General features: G+C 33.9%; 4 protein-coding genes across 6 annotated transcripts; 2 read left to right on the forward strand and 2 right to left on the reverse strand.

Annotated features, from left to right (window-relative positions):
- Positions 1-428: 428 nt before the first annotated feature.
- LOC108223335 (amino acid permease 2) lies at positions 429-2540 on the reverse strand. Its single transcript, XM_017397531.2, has 4 exons — positions 2435-2540; positions 2111-2344; positions 1887-1980; positions 429-1762 (listed from the first exon to the last, which is right to left on the reverse strand). The coding sequence occupies exons 1-4, from the start codon at positions 2493-2495 to the stop codon at positions 769-771; spliced, it is 1383 nt and encodes a 460-aa protein (XP_017253020.2). The 5' UTR covers positions 2496-2540; the 3' UTR covers positions 429-768.
- An 8177-nt stretch (positions 2541-10717) lies between these two features.
- LOC108223342 (cyclin-A1-1) lies at positions 10718-15101 on the forward strand. Of its 2 annotated transcripts, XM_064085690.1 has the most exons (12): positions 10771-11091; positions 11543-11630; positions 11685-11888; positions 11991-12127; positions 12790-12882; positions 13008-13141; positions 13247-13322; positions 13409-13485; positions 13575-13608; positions 13892-14041; positions 14141-14275; positions 14684-14893. In XM_064085690.1, exons 1-12 carry the CDS (start codon positions 10924-10926, stop codon positions 14747-14749), a joined length of 1362 nt encoding a protein of 453 aa, XP_063941760.1. In that variant the 5' UTR covers positions 10771-10923; the 3' UTR covers positions 14750-14893. The 2 variants fall into 2 exon arrangements, with proteins under 2 accessions (XP_063941759.1, XP_063941760.1); XM_064085689.1 differs by having other exon boundaries at positions 10718-11091; positions 11543-11888; positions 14684-15101.
- A 638-nt stretch (positions 15102-15739) lies between these two features.
- On the forward strand, positions 15740-20391 carry LOC108204857 (chloroplast processing peptidase-like). Of its 2 annotated transcripts, XM_017374501.2 has the most exons (7): positions 15740-16171; positions 16643-16705; positions 16797-16865; positions 18049-18135; positions 18372-18439; positions 18663-18770; positions 19931-20391. In XM_017374501.2, exons 1-6 carry the CDS (start codon positions 15953-15955, stop codon positions 18730-18732), a joined length of 576 nt encoding a protein of 191 aa, XP_017229990.1. In that variant the 5' UTR covers positions 15740-15952; the 3' UTR covers positions 18733-18770; positions 19931-20391. The 2 variants fall into 2 exon arrangements, with proteins under 2 accessions (XP_017229990.1, XP_017229991.1); XM_017374502.2 differs by lacking the exon at positions 18372-18439.
- Positions 20392-24212: 3821 nt separating this feature from the next.
- On the reverse strand, positions 24213-26586 carry LOC108204856 (probable receptor-like protein kinase At1g11050). The gene has a single exon (XM_017374500.2). It carries the CDS (start codon positions 26274-26276, stop codon positions 24432-24434), a length of 1845 nt encoding a protein of 614 aa, XP_017229989.1. The 5' UTR covers positions 26277-26586; the 3' UTR covers positions 24213-24431.
- Positions 26587-26764: the final 178 nt, after the last annotated feature.

The following is a 26764-nucleotide window of genomic DNA, read 5'->3' on the forward strand; positions in this document are numbered from 1 at the left end:
TATGCTTGGGGTCAATTTGACCGATGAAAGTCAAAACACGACACTTAAAATGGACGGGGATGGAGGGAGTAATATTTAGTGACTTACAGAGATTTTAGGGCAAGGATTACTTGAGCACGCCAAGTTTCCATCTTAAAAATCCTGATTTAATGTAATTTGTTGCAGTGGGGGCGAAAGATGTAAAAAGCTTGAAAATGAAAGTTTGCATGCTTTGCTTCTTTTGCTTGTGCATACTGCATACTGTGTAGTGTGTATGTTTGTGTACCTTTCTTCAAGCATATAGTCAAGCATGAAGTACCTTTATCAAGTCCCACCACTAAGTACTACTTATTCTAAATCAACACATCTGTAGCTTGCTAGCTTCTACATAAGAAGAATATATAATTTGTTTTGTCACACATATAGGCTTGATCCTTAAAGGGTATATATACATATGTTGCCAGATTCTTTAAAGAATGTTGGTATCGATTTGTCTAAATCGATTGAAAGTAATTACAAATGTATATGCTTAGTTAAATATACTGAAAGTTAGTACAGCTTGATCATGGCAATGCTCCTTAATGAATAAGGATTTGGCCAATGGTAGCATTGGCGGAGCCAGGATCAAATGTATAAAGGGACACCATAACCCTAATCACATAGTTCAGCTGGGGGCACCTGTTAATAATACATGTGGGACCCACAAAAATATAGTTGTTTTTTTGAAAGTTGGAGGGGCACGAGCCCCAGGTGCCCTAATGTGGCACCGCCACTGAATGGTAGTACTAGCTAGTTGTTGGTCTGGAATGGCTTATAAGCCTTGAGATCAGTAACGACTCCTGCAAATGAACCAACTGCAGCCACGATAGAGATGATTAGGCAAGCAACACTCAACATCTGCAGACTAATCCATCTGCTGCTCCACTTTGGTATCTTTGCTTGGACTATATACATCTCCACCGGAAAGTAAACTGTCAGTGGCCAAAACCCGATGGCTCCAAGAATGCCAGCAATGTTTTCAAAGAATGGCATGACCATAGGTATGATTGTGGTACTCATCACAAAAAGTATCCTCCAAACCAAGCGGAAAAGATTGAGCTTGTATGCCTTGAGGTTGTATTCTTTATTAATGAAGGTGCTTTGGGGAAATTTTGTTGCTGCATGTTTTTCGACGTATGAAAATAAGGGTTGACATGAAACTTGGTAGGCACCAACAAGGTGGACTACTATGGCTATGTTGGCAATGTTAACAAGCCAGAAGGGATTGTAAAATCCAAATCCAGTGAGGAGGTTTTTGGGGGCGAGGTCTCCAAATGCTGCGTATCCAAAGCATCCAATCATCATGTAGAGAACGGTTGTCACAGAAACACTCAATCCTGTAGCTTTCTTCATGATCTTGGATTCTGAAGGGGGGGATTTTATGGTATCCTCAATTTCAATAAGGACGAGAGAGTAGGAGCAGGCGAAAGCTATAGCCCCGAGTGCTTGGAAGCTCCTCCATATCTTTTGTGTTTGAGTAACCGTACCAATGCTAATCCCAGTAAGGCTTCCTTTAAATTCTCCGGTCTCTGCAACTTTGGAAATACCAAGTGCAAGACCTATTAAAGAGTAGGTGAAGGACATAACAGCAGCCACAATCGAAAGCCAAGAGATCTGATGAAAATGTGGGATTTGTGAAAAGAATATATTGATGGCACCAAATGCAAGCATATAAATATTGTTGGAGAAATGGCAAGGATCCTTCGCATGACTATCATGGAAACAATTAGACCTTCTTACAGCCCTGCTTGTCATCAACCAGAATATATATAATAAAATCATTAGTCTGATAAATTATTCCAAGCACCCGATAAGTCCATAGAATTAAAAAAGCACTTTTTCAATTTAAATGGTCAATTTCTACTCACGCCATGCTTATAGATGCTGCAATTGTGTATCCAATAGCCATCCCAAAGAGATTCAAGTATTGAATTGCCCCACAAATTTTAACCTTGAAATCACCTGATAAAAAAAGAAGAAGAATATTTATGTACTTTTGTCAGAAACAAGTAACTTATTTGAGGAAAATAAGACAAACAAAACGAAACCATTAACAAAACCCTTATGATCAAGACAAAAAGATAGAAAATACCAAGATAAGTTTGGACAGCATCCATGTAAGTATAGTTTCTCCTTCCGGTGACAGGATCACCGGAACGGTAACAAGAGGCCAACAAGCAAGAAGTGTAGTAAGTGACAAGGGCGAAGGAGAGAAAAAAACTGGGAGCAGCAAGCCAGCCAAGCTGTGCAGTGGCCCAAGCTAAAGAGAGAACACCGGAACCAATTACTGCAGTTATCATATGAGCACTTGCAGTCCAAAAGGTCCCTGCAAATACACAAGTAGAGAAACACACTCAATACAACACACAATCAGCAATGAAAATACATTAGCAACTTGACAAGTAATTAGTGGCACCTGTTCTTTTGAGACGGCCATCGTCATCGAAACACTTGGAGTCACCTTGAGCAGGTGACATGGAGATCTCTAAGCTGCTTTGCTGAGTTGCCGTTATTTCTCCAGAAATCATTACTAGGAATAGAAAGACCTTGTCACCTTCGAGTGTGGAATGGTACTGAGCTAGGGGGATAGGTAGGAATTTATATTGAGGCATAATAAAAACCCTTTTAAGATTTTTATATTTTTTTGTCATTGCCAAGTAACTCCCTCTAGCTAGCTTTTGTATGCATAATAAAGCAGCTAGCACTTCTATTTGTCACTGGCTCACTGTCCCCTGGCCATTGCATGCATAATGGGGTCAACACTCAAAGTGGAGAATTTACAAGGCATTTGGATTCATGGCAGGAATGAGAATGGAAAATGAAATACAAAATATTCTTTTCATTTTTTTTAATTGTTCTCCACATATTATTAGTTTTTTATAAAGTGTAATTTAATAATTTATTTTTAAAATATAATCTAGTTAGAAAGTACCAATTTCAGAATATGTATTTCAATGGATTTTTTTTAAACAAAATGAATTCCATTAGGGCCGTTTGGGAACATACATTTCATTTCAGATGATGGATTCAAATGACATGATTTGAGTTGTCATTTCAAATTCTCAAATTTATACTAACATTTGAATGTGTGGATTTTAAATAAAATTCAAATTCTCAAACAAGTTATCTGATGAAATTCAGAATTTCAAATGAAATACTGGTTCCCAAACAAACCACCTATATTAACAATGACGAGCATATCTAACTATCATACAATTGTCTATATGTGTTTTTCTCTTTTTCTCAATATATATACGAGTTTTTTTTATTTTGTGTGAAGTGAATCATGGCCTCATATATATTTTGATCATTTTTAAATTATATAATCAAGTTATGTGTCTATACATGTCATATATTTTTTTTATTCATATTATAATTCATATTTTTTACATGAAATCAAACTACACATACTCAGTATATACTGCTTAGATTAGAATGCGGTATGAGGAACTTAAAATGAACGTCTTCCCTACCCTACCCATAAACCAGTAGAGATGTTGTTTTCTTGAAAACCCTCGACTTAATTCATAATAAATAATATAGTGTATGATACAATATTATTATAATATCTTGGATTATGATATTATTCTTCACATGAGATTTATCTAAACAATCCCCATAGTCCAAATAACCGAAACTTTCCACTTAATTGTTCGTCAAAATCCCCAAAATCAAATCGTGTAAAAATCAAAGTTGCAATGAAAAACGGGATCAGAGCTACGGTGATGATTGACATGATGAAATCCGGTGGAGTAAACGAATTATGGAGAAATCTAGAAACATAATTTTCACGGATTGCAAGATTGAATGCTTCAGATAAGAGAGATTGGTGCAAATCAAATTGGAGTATAAAATTTTGAAATTTTACAACGATTTGGAATAGAGGTATCATATTGGATAATAATCATCACGCACATTTTTTTTAATTTATTTGATTCCTTCTCGTGTAAATCATCCCAGCCATTCTGTAATTTGTTGTATTATAAAATTTCTTGATCAATTATTTTCTTATCCCGATATGTAACCGTCACAGTGAACAAAAGAAGAGACAGAGATCTTATACACTAAATAATACATTCTATACATTTTTATATACATATACACACATGTAGTCAAGGTGTACGTTTTCTTGAAACAATTTCTCGAATGAGGAGAATGCTGTGTACATCTCATCATCGTGAAATCATATAAAAGCGGATATACTAAGTGGTTGTTTGGCTTAATTTAAAAAAATAATTTATTCTTACTTAATTGAAGTTAAGAAGGAAATTATAAGTGATAAATGAACTTGACTTATAAGTTATTAAAAGTATTTGGATAATTTTTAATTATAAGTCAATTAAGTGTTTGATAATTTAAATTTATAAATTAAAAAAATTCTAATTATTAAAATAAAAGAAATTTTGTCAAAAAATAAAGTTTGTTACGATATTAAATTTTAAAAATTTCATACCAAAATGCAAATCACTAAAAAATCTCCAAAAAAGTTAGCATTTGTGATTTACACTCCTTACTTTTTTTGTCAAACACTACACGTAAAAAATAGAATCAACTTAAATTATTAAAAGAACCCCAATAATATACTTAAAATAAGTGTTACCAAACACCAGCTAAATATGCTTGTTTCTTAACTAAAGAGGAGAGTCTCCCACAATAATGACAGAAAATCTTGAGCAAGTTAAACTGTAGGACGATACATATAGTTAAAAAATATGTATCTCAAAAGAATGTAGTACATACTTATATGAGCTTTGTGTCCATTGTTAATACTTTCTCAATTATATTGGACCCAGTAAGTCTGGGAACAGCATATTTCGTCTAATTTTTCAGTTTGTTATAAACTTTTATTGACTTTGTTAGTAATAAATATGTCAAAACTACTGAATATTGTTCGAACATGAGCTTCCTCCGTACGTTTGGAATATAATCAAATAATATTGTAAGATACTATAATTTCCAGTTACTGTAACATATGTGAATATATTCCCACACCGCATTTCATGAGACAAGTGATTATTCCTTAATCTTACTATTTATACGTAGTCAAGGTTAAGTAATGACAATGATTAAGAAGTTTCGTGTGTCAATTTTCACTCTTTTTTTCACTCTGAAAAACCCATATCAACAAATAATGTTTATGCAGTAAAAATTCACATACATGAAACATATAGTAATAACTAATAACAAATGAAGCATGCTTAAATACAAGGACGAAAATAGGGTAAATTAAAAATGGGCAGGGGAGACCTTTTTCCTGAAAACGCAATATACAATCTTTCGCTTCAGGTCTGACAAAAATAATTCAATTCGGCTCTACATATAAAAGTTAAAATTCATCTACGTATCATATCACATAAAAGGAATATTCCGTCTGCTCTATCCTGATAGGCTGTTTATTTTATAATTCTTATGAGATGGAAACTTGAAACGTATGAATTCTATGAAATATAACTTTTGTAAATTATTTTAATTTTTCCGGAAAAAAATAATATTTTAATATTTAATAGAATATTATGAAATTATATTTGTGTACAACTTGAAATACATGTCGCAGTGATAGAAACAAATTTGTAATAAATGAGATTCAGGGATGAAGTACAATGGAAATTAGTAAAGATGGTGCGGCCATTACTCATTAGTCGGAACACTTTGTACTTTAAATTCGTGTAGACATTATTAACTGGAACATTATGCTTTAAACTTCTACGAAACTAGACCAGGTATCAGCGTTCTATCACTTGCGCATTTCATATATGAAAGGATGCACTGATTATTGGGCATGTTGCCCCACTTTTTAATGAAAATAAATATATTTGTATTAAAAAAAATTGATATTAAATATTTAACACGTGTTTAGTATACCTTATTTCCCGATATAAACTATTTATTTCCAAAGAGTATATATTTATTTTATTTTGCAGATGACAATTAACTCATTTCTAAAAAGTAAAATAAATAAAACTTAACCGGAATAAGGTTGTGTTGACTATTATATAAATGAATGCGATCGAATTTGACTCAAATTTATAATTACTTATTTAGATAATTCGGTCCATATTTGAATTAGTATATAGAGTTTTATTAAGATTCGATTCGGTTCGATTTTGAATATCAATATTCATATATAATCCGCTCGAATAAATATCAAATACTCATTTTTATATATTTGTATTGAAAATCGTTTAACATAATGGTGAAAATAAATAGTTAACGCCGAATTATTTCAAATTCTTTTCGAGCTGCGGCCATCCTTATTCATTGACCTCATGGAGGGTGTATTTAATAGTGATTTTAATGAATTTAATAGTTTATGGATTTTAATGTATCGTATCTGATTTTATTTTCATGCGGATTTTTGATAAAATGTCATATATTTAATAAGGTTTTTAGAATAAGTACAATATTTCAAAATCTCATTGATTTTCATTAGATTTCAATTATCTTAGAATATACTGAACAATACTACAAAAAATTATCGTTTCGTGGAATCCAAAAAAATCCGTCATCGTTTAAATACCCGGTTTTAAATAATCTCAACTTGAATATCATCGAATTTCAAATTTTAATATCAAACTAGCATAAAAGCCCGTGCGAGGCACGGGCCTCTAGTTTATGTAGTGTTTTAAATAATATTGACATGTCGTCGTATTGTTTCGAGCAACCTAATAGCAAATATGAAAATTATATAATATTGACGAATTTTTTATTTTTTGACAAAATAAGTAGATATGAAAATGTTATATTTGCAACCTAATAATAATAATAATAAACCTAATAATAATAATAATAATAATAATAATAATAATAATAATAATAATAATAATAATAATAATAATAATAAATACTATAGTTTTCAAAAATTTATGCATCAAAAACTACAGCTGAATTGATTTTTCTATATTCAAATTCGTGAGGATATAGAGGTCATCATCATATTATCCACATGTTCAAAATTACATTCGACATAAATACTGAAATTTTTAGATTTTAAATATATTATTCCTCACTAAAAGTATCTGTAATTTATTGTTGAAAATTATTAAATTATTTCACCTAACATAATATGATTTTGATGAAAACTTGTTCTTGATATATTGAATTACGATATCCTAAATCGTCGTTACAAGAAGATGTGTAGCGTGCATTGTTTTACATTTATTTATTCTTTTTTTAGCGTAGATTTGGCGTCATAGTTAAGTTCAAAATTACATTCGACATAAATATTGAAATTTTCAGATTTTAAATATATTATTCCTCATTAAAAGTATCTGTAATTTATTGTTAAAAATTATTAAATTATTTCACCTAACATAATATGATTTTGATGAAAAGTTGTTCTTGATATATTGAATTACGATATCCTAAATCGTCATTACAAGAAGATGTGTGGCGTGCATTGTTTTACATTTATTTATTCTTTTTTTGAGCGTAGATTTGGCGTCATAGTTAAGTGACACATGATGGGGCAGATCATAACACAGTCTTTTTTAGCATATACTGCACACATTTTGCATAAATAGAAATTGTAACAACTAAAAAGACCAATACTTTATTTTATTATAAAAGTATAATTTCAACTAATAAACTTATAACTGTGCTCAAAACAGTTCTGACACCTTTAATGTGGTTTAACTTTTTAATTTTCATATCAGCGTAAAGTATTTTAATGTCTTAGATTTTTATTGTTAATTTAAAATATTAGAAGATTATTACTTTGATACAATCTGTTATAATATCGGCTTGTTGTTAAATTTTAATTTTTATAATTAGTTTTCTAAGCTTGATGATCAAGACCTTTAATGATTTTTCATATAATTTTTATAAATTAGATCTCAAACAATGATTTCCTGGAATCTGAAATAGCAAAAACAGAGTAGATATAAGTCACACCCCATGAAGTTCACAAAGACATGATATAATTAGCTCAATTAGTTGTGTATTTATTTTTTTAGCTTTGTGCAAACTTAAATTTTTAAATATTTTGATACTCGTATTTCTTAGGGGTGAGCAATGTAGCATATCATGTCCATTTGTTAAAGATTAATTCAAATATTCAATATCTAATATTCTGGATTATGAAAAAAAAACTATTCTTATTCTAGTTCCGTTTAATCAGATATTAGTTTTCACCGTATCGCGTCAGATTATCCGGTTCAAAATTAATTATATTTTTTTAGATTGATTTGTAAATGATTAATTAATTTAATTGCAGTTTGAATCATTTTATTTAACTGGTATGTTATATATTGATCGATGGCATATTAAAAATTATAGGTTTAAGACTTTAATATATATAGCTTATTTCTTTGTGTTATTTTATTTTAACTAAGTAATTTTTTTTTGAAAATAAATCAAGTAAAATTTATAACTCAATTCTTTTTAGTAGGTCTCGTAAACGCTTTTTATTATTATTTAATTGACTTTTGATTAACAATATAGAATTTCCCTAAAATCAACTTTATATCACAAGTTTGATCAAAAAAAAACTTTATATCACAAGTTATAATATTTCAAATTCATATATCATTAAAATTACATCATTTAGATATATATTCTGACACCAAATTTGATGTCCTTGACAATATTCTTATATCTATATTTTTTTAAAATAGATTTAGTTACACGTCCAATTCTGAATTCATAAGTTTAAAATAAAAACTATTCTAAATAAGAATATTCTTTTAGTTACCTTAGTTAGTGTCCTCCAAAATATTGCAATCTCTTTATAAATCACCTTTTATAATAAAAAAATTTAATATGACATAGTCCATGTTGAAAGCCCATCAACTTTTTGTTTCAGAGATGCTCACTGAAATCTTAGTTTTTGAGCTTATTTCTCACATTCAATACTTAAAATTACTATAATATTGTATTGGTACTCGTTTAAACTATTAAGTTAGATTTAAAATTGTTCATTTTTATTCGGATATGAATTATATCTATTTTTAGAAAGTGGAATCATGATTCGAGCCCTATTATTTAGATTCTTTTTCAATTTTAAATTTATTTATGTAAATAATTAGTTTATTAATATTAATCTATCATGTACACGATATATGAGACTTAACTGAAATAATAATTTATTTTAAATAAATAAGATATTGAAAAAAATATAAATACCACAGTTTTAATGTATGTATTTAAGGCTTTTGAATGACATGTTGATTGCTTGTGTAGCTCAAGTGGTTTAAGCGGTGCACATGAATGGAGAGGTCTCGGGTTCAATTCTTGTCAAAAACATCTTTTTTTATATAAATGAGGAGGAGGTAGGTTTGGAGTTAGGCTCAGGTTCGGAGTTAGGTAATTTATTTGCTCAGGAGGGAGGCTTAACATGAACGCTATTATATATATAAGTAGATAGATAGATTTTTCAGCATAATTCAAAATTTAAGTTAAATGTCCCCAAATTTTGATAAAATTTCAGTTTAAAGGATTTTTTTTTCTAAAATCCTACTTAAATACAATCCTAAGTATTTAAAGAATAATCCTCAATCAGCCAAGAAAGTCATGTGCTGTCCATCGTCCCATGTATCAGCCTCATTCTAAATTAGAGGGCCTAGCTCATGATGTAAGAGCCTCGCCTTCAATCAAGTTCGGTCATCGGTGAATGACACTCTTTTTTCCTGGTTCCCGGGCGTAAGCTGAGCGAGCCGAACATTTTCAGGCTCGGTTCGAACTCGATTAAAAGTTTGGGTTCGAATTCGAGTTCGAGTTCAAATTTGATCGAACTTTTAATTTCAAGTTCAAAGTTCGGTAGGTTTAAATTCGGCTCGAAAACTCGCATCGAGTCACCAAATATTGACAAAAACTCAAAATATGATCGGTTCCGCTCGAGTTTGATTCGATTAAATATATCAAATATAAATTAAATATTAAATATTTTTTTAAAAATATTGTTATAATAAAAAATATTTAAAAATAGTTGAGGCTCGATAAGGCTCACGAACTTTACAAGCTGAGAATAATTTGAAGTTCGAGCTCGATTCGATAAAACACTCAAATAACTCAAGCTCGGCTCGATTATTACATAATAAAATTAAAATATTTTACGAGTCAAGTTTGAGTAGCTCGCGAACAGCAGCTCTCTCGTTTACACCCCTGTTCCCAATTCCCAAGTGATGGGGTTTACTGTTTAGTAGAAATGACGAAAATTGATTATATTGAATTACAAGAACTATATTTATAATCATCAAAACAAATATATCTTAAATTCACTGTTAATATAATTGTCACGCCAGATTTTATTTGATAAAATGTAAGAAATTGATTGGATTTTTTTTATCTAGTAACTTATTAAGGTATATATAGTTGTTGGGTTTTTTAAAAAAAGAATTCCTTTCCATTTTGCTCGTAAAAGTAGAAATTTGTTAAGAGAATCATAATGAATTTAAAAAAAAAGAATTCCTTTCCATTTTACTCATAATTGCCACTTTTCAAATTTGCAATTTGACTGTTATAATCATCAATATGGATTTACCATATGGATAAATTTTGTTACCACTATACATAAATTAAGTTAAATTTAATCCAATTGAAACAAATTTCAAATCCCAACCATGGCCCACAAATTATGTCCGCTCCTGACAAAAATACAAGCCTTTTAATCCGACGATCAGGATCTAACCTTAGTTCAAATTCACCTTCTGCCCGCCTCAAATCTATACATACAACATCTATACATATCCATCTCTATATACACACACAAACACACATTCTCTGCTATACTTTAAACAATTTCATGAATTACCCATTTAATAAAATTGTCTCTTTAGCAATACCCAAACCCTAGTTTTCTATTTTGCGTGAGCCCAATTCATTTTCTTGAAATAGGGTTTTGTAGTTCTTGGGGGTTCTTGAGAGTGAGGTGTTGTAATTTGGGGGGTTTTGGGTCGAATTTGAAGAAATATGTCGACCCAGAAAAGAATTTCGTCGGGAAAATCGATGGTGGTGAAGAGGCAATCGGAGAATGTTGGAAAGGCTTCTGGGATTGTGCCTAAGAAAAGGCCTGCATTAGCTAATATCACTAATCAGAGACATGGGTCTCTGGCCAATTCTACAATTTCTTCCAAAGTGGTATGCCATTTTACTCTCTCTCTCTCTCTCTCTCTCTCTCTCTCTCTCTCTCTCTCTCCCCCCCCCCCCCCTCTCCCTCTCTCTCCCTCTCCCCCCTCTCCCTCTCTCTCCCTCTCCCCCCTCCCCCCTCTCTCTCTCGCTCTCCCTCTCTCTCATACTACTTATGTGCGATGTGTTGGTACTCTGATACTAATTATCGAAAAGTTGTGTGTGTGTAAATGTTAAAAGATTTAATATCTTGACGAGTTATGTGCAAATTGCATTCATGATTTTGATATTTTTTGTTTCTTGGATATTGAAACCTTTTCTCTTATTGTATTCCTGCGTAATGTTTTGTGTATGAGCCTAGTATTAATATAGGGGAGGATATAAGGAATCAATATATGTGTATATTGTGTAATTTGCAAATAAATTTTCTGGATTTTGAGGTTTTTGTTGTTAATATTGCTAGGGAACTTTGAGTAAGAATGCTAATGTCGGCTACAGAGCCAGTAATCTGCCAGCACCCACCTTTGTGAAACCATGTACAGGCGTTTTAAATAAGAACTCGAAGACTTTCACAAGCTCTGATGGAACTTTCTCTAGGAATAAAGCTCCTTATGCCAATTGTAACATGGAGACCTCTTCGTTTAAATCAGATGCCTTATCTGTTGCCATGGATGGAAGCATGTCTAGTAGCGATTCCTTGAAGAGCCCAGATGTTGAGTACATAGACAACACTGATGTTGCAGCTATCGATTCGATTGAAAGGAAGACATGTAGCAAACTTTTTATTTCAGATGATGAGAAAACAACAGGTTAATTCGACACTTTTCTACTTTAGACTAGTGTGCATTATTTTCAAAGATATTTTATATTATTTTAATGTTTGAGTGACTTATTCTCCTGCATTCGTACAGGAAGCATATGCAAGAGAGATATAATTGCTGAAATGGACACAGGTGATGAGATTGTTGATGTTGATGAAAATACTATGGACCCGCAGTTATGTGCAACCATGGCCTGTGATATATACAAGCACTTGAGGGCATCTGAGGTTTAATGCTATACTTTTTGAGTATACATGCTCTTAAATATTCTGTGCAATTTTGTCATTCATTGAAATCCTACTTCTCTGTGTGTCAAAGTTACATAGTTGAAAACTTGAAATAATGCAGCAGTCACCATTATTTGTTTATCTAGTCAGATAGAGCATCCGAATTTTTATATATTTCAAGTTCAATGAGAATTGTGCACTTGCTGATATTTTCACAGCTTTAAACATTGCGGACCTGCGGGTTACGAATTATACATGTGATTATGTGAAAGAGTGGTTTATTATATCATTCGCATTGCAGTTTAGTATCTCTGTGGCTGTCCTTTCTTAATCTTCAGATTAAATAATAAAAGGCATTAGGAAAATTCCTCGAACTTTCGATTTTGGATTAGTATATCTAGTATGCACTAACATACTTAGCAGTTTAAACTTCTAAGTATGCACTAAAATCAATTTTTGATTTTGGATTGCGGTCGCATAGACTTTAACTTCTAAATGATATACCTAACTGATTATCTGAGCTCTCGAGTATCAGTTTATATATTTATTTACATAGTAGTGATAACATTTTCACAGTATTAATAATTTCAAAGATGATTAATTTGGCTGTGATGAAGATACTGAAATTGAATTTATATGTCGCTTTTATATTTTAACTATAGGTGAAGAAAAGGCCTTCCACTGACTTCATGGAGAAGGTTCAGAAGGACATAAATACCAACATGCGTGCAATATTAGTTGACTGGCTAGTGGAGGTATTCACTTAATTACAATACCACAAAATCCAGGATGCACCAACACTTTCAGACATTGATTTTCCACTACGTACTTGGCACATAAATGCATACTTTCAACTTAGCACATATATGCCTACTTTCAGGTTGCTGAAGAATATAGGCTTGTCCCTGACACGCTGTACCTGACTGTTAACTATGTAGACCGGTACCTTTCTGGCAATTCGATGGACAGAGAAAAGTTACAATTGCTTGGTGTTGCTTGTATGATGATTGCCTCGTAAGGACATTTTAGTTTTCCTTATTACATATAAAGATGTTTGTATATATGTGTTCTTCCTTACTTCCTAGACTCATACCTAAACTAAGATTTTAATGTTGGCAGCAAATACGAGGAGATTTGTGCTCCCCAAGTTGAAGAGTTCTGTTACATAACTGATAACACATACTTCAAGGAAGAGGTGCTTTTTAATCTACTGTTGCTTAAGAACTTGCATTATAGTATTTTGGAACGTTGAAGAGAGTTGAAGCAACATTATTTCTGCAGGTTTTGGAAATGGAAACTACTGTTCTGTATTTCCTGAAGTTTGAAATGACAGCCCCTACGGCTAAATGCTTTTTAAGGTAATATGATTAGACTACTAGAGTTGAACTACCTTCACATCCTATATTTTTTTGTATTATTAACATTGTAAGACTATTATTTCATGTAGGCGGTTTGTTCGTGTTGCTCAAGCAGTCACTGAGGTATCTTATGAAACTTGTAACTTGTTCTTTGTCAAATTATGATGTTAATTTTTAAACTTTAAAGAATGCAGCAACACATAAAATAAAATGTATTTAGGTTTTTATATTTTGTTGATGATTGGTTTTGTGCTCAAATTCATAGAGAAATATCCCACTCTGTTTTTTAGTCAAGAATGTTTAAATTTAGTCACATCAAATTAGCATCACCGTTTCTGCTGTTTTGTTCATAAAATAATTCTGCAACATCCGATCTCTGTGTTGAAAATAATAGTGGTCTCTATAGGGTCCAGCAATGCAATTAGAGTGTATGACAAACTACTTGGCAGAGCTAACTCTTCCACAATACCACATGCTTCGTTATGCCCCATCACTAATTGCTGCTTCAGCAACTTTCTTGGCCAGATACCTACTTTTCCCATCAAGGAGACCTTGGGTATGTACCAATAACTCATTCGTTTAATTTCTGATATATCAAGCAGTCAGAAAAATCATGTCATCTTCAGCATCTAAATATATACACTTTTGGATTCAGAACTCAACCTTGCTGCATTACACACTCTACAAGGCTTCAGATCTGTTGGAATGTGTTAGTGCACTGCATATCCTTTGCCGCAACAACCTCAGTTGTAGTTTGCCAGCAATCAGAGAAAAGTACAGCCAACATAAAGTGAGCAAATTTTCATGTCCTTGATACAAATTCTGTGTTTGAAGATATTTCCATACATTTTGGATATTTTCTGTATCCTTTTTGACTTACTTTACTATTATGATTCCTGGGTAAGGTCACTAAATTCTAAATCATGACTTGAGCCTTAGAAATTTTAATGACAATAACAAGATTTGAGCCTTAAACTTCTCTGTTCATTTCTAAATCAACACTCTGTTAGTCAAGGATCCTTCTAAAATTCTAAAACTTAGTACTTGATACATGGTTGATGCATTGCGCTCGCCAAATTATTTTGACTTCTGCACTTCTAGATTAATATCTTTATGCAGAACAAGTGCTGCTAACTATGTATCTTCTTCTTTTTTGTGCAACGGAATCATGCTAATACATTTGCATTTTATGTATCAGTACAAGTTTGTTGCCAAGATATACTGCCCTCCATCAATTCCTCAAGAATACTTCCAAGACCTATGAGGCCACTAGATGATGATCAAGATGTTTTAGTTTGCCAGAGTGGGCTGCTAAGTAAAATGTGAAACACCAAGTTCTGTACCCTTACCTTTCTTTCTAGTTGTAGTTAAAAGGAAATAGACTTAAAGTAGTCATCTTTGTTATCATGATGATAACCCTTTAGATTGCTAAAAGATTTGGCCCCTTTTGCTTTTATAGGGGATCAACAAAAGTTTAAACCTTGAAGCCCCTTATTTTAGTTTAAAATAGTGGTTTAATATTCTATGAATTTAACAGAGGTGACAAGCACACCGTGCTGTTTCATTTCATTGCTAATGTGTATATCAGTATATTATATTCACCCAATTTATCAGTATATGTAACTTGTGTCTGTACAATGTACGTTATTCACATACTTTTGGAATTGAGTGAGAAATGATGTTTGAATTGTAAGTATATCATGCGGACTGAGAAATAGTGGAATGCAACAATCACAAAGATCTTTTTTTTTTTTTTTAAATTGTGTTTGATAATATATAATTCAAACATTAATTTAAAATTTTAAATGAAATACATGTTACCACTTACCAGCGTGCCAATACTTGTAACCAGTCGAGTTCGAATGAAAGGAAGTCAATAGAATTCTTATTTTTATGAAGAAGTCGATAGAATTATTAAATCATAAAACAGAGAGGAATTATTATTAAATAAAAAATGTTAGGACTTACAAAAATAATTTTACCATTCAAATCCTTTTTTCGTTTTGCAACTAAAGGCTTTAAGCAGTACTCCCTCCGTCCCTAAATGCTTTTCATGTTTGTGTTTATCACGTTTGTCAACACACACTTTTAATCGTTAATATTTTTAATTTTGTATTAATATTAAATATAAAAACTTCACTTCTCTTAAAACGAATCCGACAATCCAACAAGATCACTCATAACTATATTTAGTCGACGTAAATTAATAATTTGTGTCATGAACAGTGGCGAAAAGTTTTCATAAATAGAGGGAGTACTATTCTCCGCCCCTGTCAATTTTCAGTCTCTTCTTCCACAAGAAAACGCGTCTCCTGCATATCAGTAAACCCTTCTCCTCTCTCGCTTCATTCCAACCACATACATATACAATCTCTACTTAAACTATTGTGTGTGTGATTACACACACTTACTTGACCTTCCGAATACTTTTTATGTTGATAATAATATTTGGTAGCACAGCTAGAGCATGAGCTTCTTGAGACCATCAGCACTGTACCAGCTGTTGATCACCTTTAATTCATTGAAATGGATGCCTTGTATGTTCTTCGGATATCCAAATTTTCAAGGGATCATTAGGCTTGTGATCATGTTTCTTCTCTGGTCAACGTTCACTGAAATGTGTCACATTTCTTCTTCCTCCATGTCTCCTACTCTTCGTGTTGGCGATCGCATCTTTGTCGAGAAGGTATCCACATAGATTCCCTCTTTTCGGTGTCTCGAAAGATTATTTATATGATTTGATGATTTAGTTATTTTGATTTTGATTATCTATGTTCTTGGAATATTTGTCTGGAAACTATTTATGGATCTGTTTCTGTACATTAAAACATTGAAAAGTTGTACCGGTTAATTGGCTTGATTAAACCATAACAATACGTTTTGTCGAAATGTCTGCACACTTGTGACTCGGGTTTATTAAACAAGTACTAATTTTTATGTGCAAACTGTACTTGATAGATGAGCATAAGCATCTCTCCCTCGCTAACTCAACATTACAAAATATAGAGCAAGAATATACACTTGCTGAGCCTACTGCGATTCAAACCCTGTCTGCGTAGAATTTTAATATTGCTGTCAGATGTATATGTCAAATTTTTATGTATTTTGCTGGTAAATATTACTTTGATGTCTTAGCCATATTACCTACTTTTTTCAGGCTTCATATTTCTTCAGACGTCCAGCCTTACATGATATTGTAATATTTCGAGCACATCTGAATGTGAGTTAATATCAGAGACTTTGATCTTAAATTTATTAACGATCTAAAATTTACTTAATGCTACTTGTGCAACTTCAATCCCTTCCTACAGCAACCTAGTTTCAGAGAAGGAGATATGCTCATTAAAAGAATTGTAGCACGAGCTGGAGATTTGATAGAGGTATATACAGTTCTCTTGGGTGCTGGAAAATTTCTTTCTCAATTGCATACTATGACTCACATAGTTATTTTTTGCAGTTCATATGATTTATAGTAATGTTAAGAAACCTTGTTAAATCCAGTTTTCACTAATACATGAAGAAAAATGGATTGGTACTTAAAGTGTTATTGGTGAATGTGGCGGGTGGTTAAATGTATTGAACGACTAATATCAGAAGCAAGTAAAAAAAAATGAATTGGCATTAGTAAGATGACTCAGAAATGATTCCCACCAAGTTATGAAAATATCACAGACACCAATTGATAATATCTTCTCCTGGCACAACAATCTAGTGAATCACATAAGAACTACATCCATGTTGAGAAGTAATACAAGTCAAGTTTGATATAGATTGTATGATCAAGATGAGTTTAAACAACTCAATTGACCAAGTAGTAATTATTTGACTAATTTTAATCTTCGATTTACTAGAATTTCCTGTAATCATAATAAAATTAGTGAAGTACTTCAAAAGCTACTGAATTTGGGGAATATACTCTAGACCTCTTCGAAATTCCCTACATTCATGAAATACACATCTCTCTTTAATTTAATCTTTGTCATTGTTCATAAGCTTTGCCAAGAGTGCGCCCATAATGTGATAAATGTTATCTATCACCAAAATAAAATAGCACTGCTCCAGCAGTGGAATAAAATTTTATGCCCTGAAGATTTATACAAAATATTTTTTTTTACATGCCGAGTGATGGGAAAGAATAATGATTTCTAAACATTGCCTAGGGTATTGCTAATGATTTCCCTGACTAGGTATTCTTAATTGTTGTCTGTAAATTATTTATTCTGATTTCGAGCTGACTTTTAAGAGGAATTTCTAGGACATACAAACTACATAGCTAGCATTGACAACAGAAAAAGCAAAGCAGACAGATGATTATTAATGGTATTGTGGGAGAGCGTAGTAAAACAAGGGCACCAAGTTTGGCCAAATTCTTAGACCATGTTGTGAAATATAGATAAATGGTTTATGATAGAGGCCTTGAGAAAGGACCCTAATATTGCTGCATTATTGTGTTGTATGGTACTTGAGCTCAAATTACATGACAGGAAACAACTACACAGTTGCTGGAACCTAAGATGAATTTGGACTTTCTGAGCAATTTTCTTTGGTTTTGACTAATTGCAGGTTCATGATGGGAGACTGTACGTAAATGGGCTTGCTATGAAGGAAGATTTTGTAACAGAGAAACCAAAATATGCAATACATCCAACGGTATGCCCCTTTTTACGACAAATATTTTCTAATTTTGCATTGGGTAACCTTCCTTGAAACTAGGCAAAGTCATTTTAGGATTTGTAGATTTCAAAATGATGCTATTGACAGCTAACATCGTCAAGATTCCCCGTTAATATATGATATCTTCAGAGTAAGCATGCCAAAGAGTCTTTGAAATCTATGAATAAACCTTAAGATTTAACATTTATTTTCTTCTATGTTTGGATATGCAGTATGTACCCAGAGGTCATGTATATGTGCTGGGTGACAATCGAAATAACAGTTGCGACTCTCATATATGGTTAATTTCTGAGCACTTGTTTATAATTGGAATTTTCCTTTTACACGGGCCAATAGTTTTGGTTGAATAAGTTTTTAGACGGTGTTAGTATGATCATAACTTAGTACTTGTACACTGTTCACATCGGAAACTCCTTTTGAGTTGGAAACTAAACTTTCTAAGTGTAAGCACAGTTAAGCACCAAATATCCTGATGTCCTTTTTTTTCTTTTTTGTTTACAAAGGGGTTCGCTTCCTATAAAAAATGTTGTGGGAAGATGTGCAATGCGTTATTACAGAAGACCAGTCATCTGATATGCTTTGGAGATAAGAATTATGGAAATACAGATCCGGTAAGTTTTTCACCTCCAAAGTTGTGCATATAACATATTCGTTTTCATATCTGGCTTTCTTGCTCTAATTACCGGTCTCATACATGAACAAATGATGAAATCTGGACATCATGAATAAGCATAGATGTTATATGTACTACAACCTTCATGTTGACAATTTAGTAATTACCACAGTTAATTAGGTGCATGAATGTCTTTAGCATAAATGCCTTGCACTGCCATCATATCTACTTTTCTCAGTCACAAATTATTTAGTTGTAATGTGATGTAGGACTACTGCCTAAAACATGGAAGAACGTTACAAAGGATCTGAAGACCACTCTCAGTTAGGTTATAGTTTTTTTGGGATGGTATATATTATTAAAGTTCTTGGTTGGTAGGTTGAATAAAATTTGTATGGAGCGAGTAGTTTAGGCTATTGGAAAATTGGAGTTTGTCTTCTTCTTCACTTAAATATATATGTGTTTAATTAGTGACACCTATAATACCAGTTTGTGTTGAAGATCATCCCATAAATCTGAACATTCAATGTCAGAGCTGCTGCCCAAGACCCACCTTTCACCTTCTCTTTTTTCACAAATCCAACCATAAGAAATCCTTATCTTACACAGAAAAAGGAAAATAATACTCTTTAAATAAGTTTTTCAATTGGCTGTATTCAATTGTTGGGATATAACTGTGATCTATTTGTGGATTTTGTATAGGGTTTTCTCTATGAATATGCAATCTTTATCTTTATGTTTGTTGAAACTTTCTGCTCACTTCAACTAGTGACGGGTAACTTTACTTCCACAGAATATGGATACTACTGGAGAAACTGAAATTATTTGTTAGTACAATGCTTAGAGGAACTTACTTCAGTTGCCTATAAAATTGTCTATCTCCAGTAAAGTAACCAGTAGTTTAATATTTCCATAATTCCCATATTTACCCTAACCTGTAAATTCTGAGATCTAAAGTCTGTCGAGCCCAAGTGACCATAATTGGTATGGCTGGAAGCTGAGGTCTTACATAATCCATTTTTCAGTATATACTCTTTTTATGTATACAGACTGACCCTCTACTTGATTACTTAAACTAAGTTGTAACAATAGACTAAGGTTTCAAAATAATTAGTGATTCTGATGCCATGCATGATATCTTCAAATGTGTATATGCAGATTTGAGGAGGAATTTGTTTATTATCTTGGCACGATCCCCTCTTTCTCTGCCTGGAAATTGCAATAACCTGGAAAGATTGATCTCAGCCACCAGTTTACGTCTCATCTTGACAAGGCAAACAAAGTCATCTTGAAAGGTTTAGCGTCAAGGAATGCAACATTACATAAAGTCGCGCACATACTGACATTAGGACAATACCCATCACATGATACTCTTCAAGTCGCATTGCATACTATTCTGAGCATTTGATCAAAATAGGGGTTTATTTTCAAATTCAGGACTGGATGGTAAAACACTTTGCTGGCTGGTTATATATGCACAAATTAAGTAGCATCGGAGCGAGTCCCCTCCAGGACCACTATAAATGGGGATCCATTGTAAGTGTTTGAGGCATCCTAGCCTTAGCATATTTTCCAAGTAATAAACTTGTGTGCTTTCTTAAATATTGTCTTCCTCTCTATATCCTTTCCATATTCTAGTTTTCTTGTCGAGTAATCTTAATCTTTCTCTTTGTAACCCTTCTCAGTGATTGTACCCCTCTCCGTAACTACATATCTCGTAATGTGAATGCTCCCTAAATAAATTCAAAACACTAACACAAGGGGCAATTCCACTTGTGAACTGGGAATCATGTATGTGTATTCTATATACAAGGGCAAGTCCAAGAACAAGTTCAATGGTGTTGTACAGGGGTGTACACGGGTTGGTGAAACCGACCGAACCAACCCAAACCGACCATATTTCAACCGAACCAATCCGAACTTTTTTGACCCGATTGATAATTGGATTGAAAAATGAGTAACCCGATTTAATTGGGTTGGACACGGCTTTCGCTTTTTTAAAACCGATCCAACCCAACCTGATTAAAAAATATTAAATTACATATAAAAATCATTCACCCCACCCCAGTAACCCATAATATGCTAGCCTAGTCCATTTAACTAATTGTTGATTTGTTGTGTTTTGCTAATTGTTTCTGTTCAACTTAATTTTTAAATTTATTACTGTAATTCTGAAGCTTGTGGTATCGAGCTTAACTTGGTATTGAGCTTTAATTGTTTTGGTCAGTTGTGCAGATTTTTTAAGATGTTATAGTGCTTAACTCATTTTGTATACACTGGATATTTCACTTGCTTCTTATTGTTCATTCAGTTAAAGTTTTATCTTTTGATGTGTCGAAATTTGGTTTTGCTAGATTATGAAAAAGAAATTATTTTATATTTCATAACCCGATCAAACCGATCCGAACCAATCTGAACCGAAGTAATACAAATTGGTTTGGGTTATGAATTTAGTTTTTATGGTTTGGGTTGAGAATTTGAAAACCCGATTTAATTGGGTTGGATCGTTAAATTTCTTAAACCCGCCCAACCCGAACCGTGTACACCCCTAGTGTTGTATACCTGGTATCGGCCATGTTCTATATATTCTGCAAAATAAAATATATAATTTGTGACCCGATATCAGAACATTACAATGCGGATACGAAACAAAAGACCGCAACTTCTTTCCGATACTTGATCATCAGCATTACTTAAACAACCATGTGGCAGCTGTTTACACATCCTTATCACCGGATCAGACAAATAAATATTATCCCCAATAGTATCAGAAACATTGCTCTCATATTCACAGAGTATCATGGTAGTCTTGATTTATAATATTTAAACTTTCATAAAAAATTATCACTAATGTATACCAAATTTTTGATTAGCAACTACGCCACAATTATATCAGCTTTACTGAGACAACTCCTTTTGAATCTCTGTATATCCATATTTCGTCTATTCTGCATAAACTACATTACTGATTAAACATGTACATACATGACACAATTCTTATCCTAACATGTCTGAAATATATCACAGTGTTCTTGTCTGCTACGAAGATCTAAACGACTCATGGCCTAGAGGCAATGGCCTCTCGGGCAATTCTGGGATATCAATATCACTTCCCAACATCTTTAAAGCATCAGCAATTGTAGGCCTGAGAGTCACCATTACATGAGCACAAAGTAGGCCAATATGAACAAATCGTTCCATCACTATCTTTGGTCCGCCGTCTCTCACAACGGGATCAAATATTTCACCAACATTTCTGGACTTAACATGATGCCAAGCCCAATCAGTGATCAAAACCGTAGAAGAATCTGATGTGCCCAGCACTTTCCTTCCACTCAGAATTTCAAGAATTATAATGCCGAAGCTGTAAACATCACTCTTCTCTGTTAGCTGTCCATAGAGCGCGTATTCTGGGTAGGAACTTAAGAAGATCAATGGTTCTTAATTAGTCGATAATTTGAGGCAAGACAATTCCAGAACATTAGTTTTGTATTTATATTCTTTCTTTCGTGCTATATTGGAAATACATAGTATTCACTACTCACTAGTGTATAAATAAATTGCGATTCTGCTATTATTCAATCTTATAATGAAGTAAAGAGAAGTAGATAGATTAGTGCAAGGAGTTTTGTGCTCAAAGTAAGATGTGTATAGTCATAAGATTGTCAATGAAAATCTATACATAAAATCTATGAAAATGATTTATAAAAGCCCTTGATGGTAAGCAAACAGGATGGCCATAACATGTATTATAAAGAAACATTTGGTGATGAACTCTGATAACAGTACAAGCCGTGCACACCAAAGGATCAAAACCAGATGAAGTAAAGATTAGATCACATTAACAGTCGTAGTAGGAAGGCCAAACAAAAACAATCTAAAAAAACAGCTTATAGATTAATTACTCAAGCATAAACTAGTAACACATCTGAGATTGAGAAAGGTATAAAATCTGAATATTCAGAAATCAGAAGCACTCGAGATGTCTAGAAGTTGAACAATTAATTCAGTAAACAAGATAAGTGATTAATAAATTGTACATTGAAAGCACAATATAACAATAAGTATTACCAATCCCTGTAGATTATAGTCCTTGGTGAGTGGTGACTACATCCAGTTTTCCTCTTCTTGCTTAAATCCTTCTACTGAAATGAAGCTCTCAGTGTGCTTGAGAACTCTGGCCACAAAGCTTTGAGATGGAAGTTCGATACACCGACTCTCTTTCTTCCCATGATCATACAACATTACTCCTAATTTGTTTGTCACAACAAATTGTTTTGCACCCAAATACACAAACACCCAATCCACCTCAAAACCAGAGTCAAATACAAACATTTTGTTCCAAAACACCTCATCCGTAACTCTATCCATAGTCCACAGACTAAACTCCTTACCAACTAAACCATCACCAACAGACTCAACAATAACCGCAACAGAACCATCAAAATCCAAAACATTCGACTTCCTCATTTTCATAAATCCCGGGAACTCAATCAGCCCAAACACTTCACAACTCAAATCAAACGTCACAATTTCATCCTCACCTTCCAAATACAACACCCCATCCAAAACCGGACCCGATATCAAAACACTACAATACGGATATGAAACAAAAGACCGCAACATCACACAACCAGCCTCAATCTCCCTCCACGAATCAGCATTCGAAGAATACAACTCAACCACCGACACCCTCACACGCTTACTATCACCCCCTTCTTTCCGATACTTAATCCTCAAAACCTTAGAACCACCCGAAACATAATCAAACCCGAACACGACATCAACCTTAAACGGGGCTTCCTCTCGATTATAAGCATCCCCCAAACACACACGAGGCAATTGTTTACACGTCCTTATCACCGGATTAGACAAATAAATAACATCCCCAATAGCATCAGAAACGCAGACAAAGCCGTTACAAGAACCGATAAATCGCTTGGCCTCGAAGAAGTGGGGCAGAGGGAGATTGAATTTAGAGCAATCAGAGTAGACGATAGTGGCGGCGAGACGGTCATCGAGCTTGTCTGGACCGTAGCCAGTTTCTGAAGTGATCAAGAGAAGAGAGGGGTGAATGAGTGAATTGGGGTGATGGGCTGCCGTGAATTTGGGCTGGGAGATGATGGACCGCCATGACTTGCAAACGGATTTGCAGCTGAGCAGTGATGTTGCTTTTGTCCAGGAGAGAATCTGAGTTATCACTTCCTCCGGCATGTATTGGTCGGCCCGCGAAACTTTCGCCATTTTCCGATCGAAACCCTAATTTAAGTCTGAAGATATCGATTTTGTATGCACTCAATAATAATTAGGTTGGCTTGGCTCACAGGAATACTGGGCTACAAACCATTTCTTTTTTACTTGGTTGGCTCACTAATTGTGTCTACGGTTGAGGAACCAGTAGTTAAATAATCCCGCAACCTTTAATCAGAATATAGAGTAATTCAACTGAAATTATCGTTTTCCATTATTTAGAATGATTGATATCAAATCAGGAATTATGCCACAATTAATATCAGCTTTACTGAGACAACTCCTTTTGAATCTCTGTATATCCATATTTCGTCTATTCTGCATAAACTACATTACTGATTAAACATGTACATATATGACAGAATTCTTATCCTAACATGTCTGAAATATATCACAGTGTTCTTGTCTGCTATGAAGATCTAAACGACTCATGGCCAAGAGGCAATGGCCTCTCGGGCAATTCTGGGATATCGATATCACTTTCTAACATCTTTAAAGCATCAGCAATTGTAGGCCTGAGAGTCACCATTACATGAGCACAAAGTAGGCCAACATGAACAAATCTTTCCATCACTATCTTTGGTCCGTCGTCTCTCACAATGGGATCAAATATTTCACCAACATTTCTGGACTTAACATGATGCCAAGCCCAATCAATGATCAAAACAGTAGAAGAATCTGATGTGCCCAACACTTTCCTTCCACTCAGAATCTCAAGAATTATAATGCCGAAGCTGTAAACATCACTCTTCTCTGTTAGCTGTCCATAGAGCGCGTATTCTGGTGCCAAGTATCCGTATGTTCCAGCTACTCTGGTTGTGAAATGAGACTGGCCTTCTGTACTTTGTTTCGCCAATCCAAAATCGGCTAGTCTGGCTTTCATATCAGAATCTAATAGTATGTTGGTTGGCTTTATATCGCGGTGATAAATAGCAGGTTTGATTTCATGGTGCAGATAGGCTAATCCTTTCGCGACATCAAGAATAATGCTCTTGGGCACAGGCCAATCCAAACCCTCCCTTTTTGAAATGGATCCGCGATTAAACAAATAATCATCTAAACTACCATTTGACATGAAGTCATAAACAAGAAACCTTCTATTACCTCTAGCATCACTCGTGACACAAAACCCTCTTAGAATAAGCAGGTTTCGATGCCTAATTTTACTGATAATTTCTGCTTCATTCGTGAAATCTACATCGTCCCCATTCGTGTCCTTATCAAGAAGCTGCTTAACTGCCACTTCCGTGCCATCCGAAAGAACACCCTTGTAAACAACTCCATACCCACCTTGTCCTATCAAGTTCCTCTGCGAAAACCCGCCTGTGGCTTGCTCAAGCTCCCCTATGTTGAACCATTTTGCACCTGTGTTAGGCAAGACCTTGGCCTTAACACCCCTAACATACTCTTCATGTAACGCATTCTGTTTTCGTATAGACTCACTCTTTCGGTACACAATGATCACAACCCCAGCTCCCAACACTCCCGTTAAGGCACCGAATAATCCAAAAACAATCTTGAGTATGCTTGTTCTAGATAGACCCTTTGATCCGTCACTTGTTGCTGAGCTTGACAAGGGCAATTGAAACATACAAAAAGTGGCTCTAACATCATCTGGGACACGCTTATTCACAACTCCAGCAGTATACAAAAGAGTGTAAACAGAACATTTTGTCGAGTTCTGATCAAATGCTGTCAAGAGAGAGCTTACCTTAGAGACAGCATCAAGGCAAGATTTGCACTGCGTCAGGCCGATAAAATCTGTGTTACAAGATAAATCAAGCTCACCAGAACTTCGAACTTTTTCATCCCAATTTTCAGTTGTTTCAATTCCAGCACAATTAGAGAGGTTGGACACGAGGTCTTTCGTCGTGTTTGGGCAAGATGGGAAAAGATCCAAGGAAGCAAGCTCATCCTTGAAATCGGTTAAACATGAAGATGCAGCATCTTGGTTTGGAAGATAAAACTTTGAAGTGTCTTTGAGGTATCTTGAAAGGCCAAGATTAAGAAGGCCTTGGATAGCCTGGCAACAAGTTTTAGCCGTCGGTTCGACACAGACTGTAGTGTTCCATGGAAATGTCTTGACATAACTAAACTTAATGGGGCATGAAGAATATGCAGAGAAACTAAAGAGAGTGATCAAACAAAAAACTAAAGCCCACCAATTATTAGTCCTCCCCATGTTCTTGCTTTCGCAGTCTCTAGAATTCGATAGAAACACTGGTCGAAGGTTAATGTGGCACCAAGGTAACATTCAAACTAGCACACCATGGAATTGGTGGTGGACTCACAGTCAACGTAACACGTTTGGCAAATGACAAAAGAGTTTAGTTAAAATATCTAACCATGAAGACTAGTGATGTTGAACTCGTTGTTAACTATTTAGCTGATCACATGGGTTTTTAGTGGAAGTAGCTACAATGTTCCCATCTAAGAAAATAAAGATTCGAAAACAAAGGGAGACCCTACAAGTTGAAGTAGCTTTGGATTGTCATCGTAGTTGGTATTATGCTAAGGGTTCCAATTTTATCTTACGAGACAAGAATATAAGTACAAAGCAAGGCCCTGCAAGTTAAAGCAAAAGAGATCAGGGCAACTGCTGAATGCTAGGTGTTGAATAATGTTTGTCGTATCATAAGCATTCCTCTAATACCTTAAGGTTTTAGATAAGCTGATTACTTAACATGGTATCAGAACCCGCTCTAACACCTTAAGATTTTACATGAGCTGGTTACTTAAAAC

Source organism: Daucus carota, chromosome 1 (genome assembly GCF_001625215.2).
Source record: "Daucus carota subsp. sativus chromosome 1, DH1 v3.0, whole genome shotgun sequence".
Lineage (NCBI taxonomy): Eukaryota > Viridiplantae > Streptophyta > Magnoliopsida > Apiales > Apiaceae > Daucus > Daucus carota.

Coding starts and splice junctions, on each gene's coding strand:
- LOC108223342 (XM_064085689.1), top strand. CDS start 10,924: ATGTCGACCCAGAAAAGAATTTCGTCGGGAAAATCGATGGTGGTGAAG. Junction 13,142..13,246: donor GCTTGTATGATGATTGCCTC/GTAAGGACATTT, acceptor TAATGTTGGCAG/CAAATACGAGGAGATTTGTG. Junction 14,276..14,683: donor AAAAGTACAGCCAACATAAA/GTGAGCAAATTT, acceptor TTTATGTATCAG/TACAAGTTTGTTGCCAAGAT.
- LOC108204856 (XM_017374500.2), bottom strand. CDS start 26,276: ATGTTACCTTGGTGCCACATTAACCTTCGACCAGTGTTTCTATCGAAT.
- LOC108204857 (XM_017374501.2), top strand. CDS start 15,953: ATGAGCTTCTTGAGACCATCAGCACTGTACCAGCTGTTGATCACCTTT. Junction 16,172..16,642: donor ATCGCATCTTTGTCGAGAAG/GTATCCACATAG, acceptor TACTTTTTTCAG/GCTTCATATTTCTTCAGACG. Junction 18,136..18,371: donor AATATGCAATACATCCAACG/GTATGCCCCTTT, acceptor TTGGATATGCAG/TATGTACCCAGAGGTCATGT.
- LOC108223335 (XM_017397531.2), bottom strand. CDS start 2,495: ATGTCACCTGCTCAAGGTGACTCCAAGTGTTTCGATGACGATGGCCGT. Junction 2,345..2,434: donor TGGCCGTCTCAAAAGAACAG/GTGCCACTAATT, acceptor GTGTATTTGCAG/GGACCTTTTGGACTGCAAGT. Junction 1,763..1,886: donor GCAGCATCTATAAGCATGGC/GTGAGTAGAAAT, acceptor GATGACAAGCAG/GGCTGTAAGAAGGTCTAATT.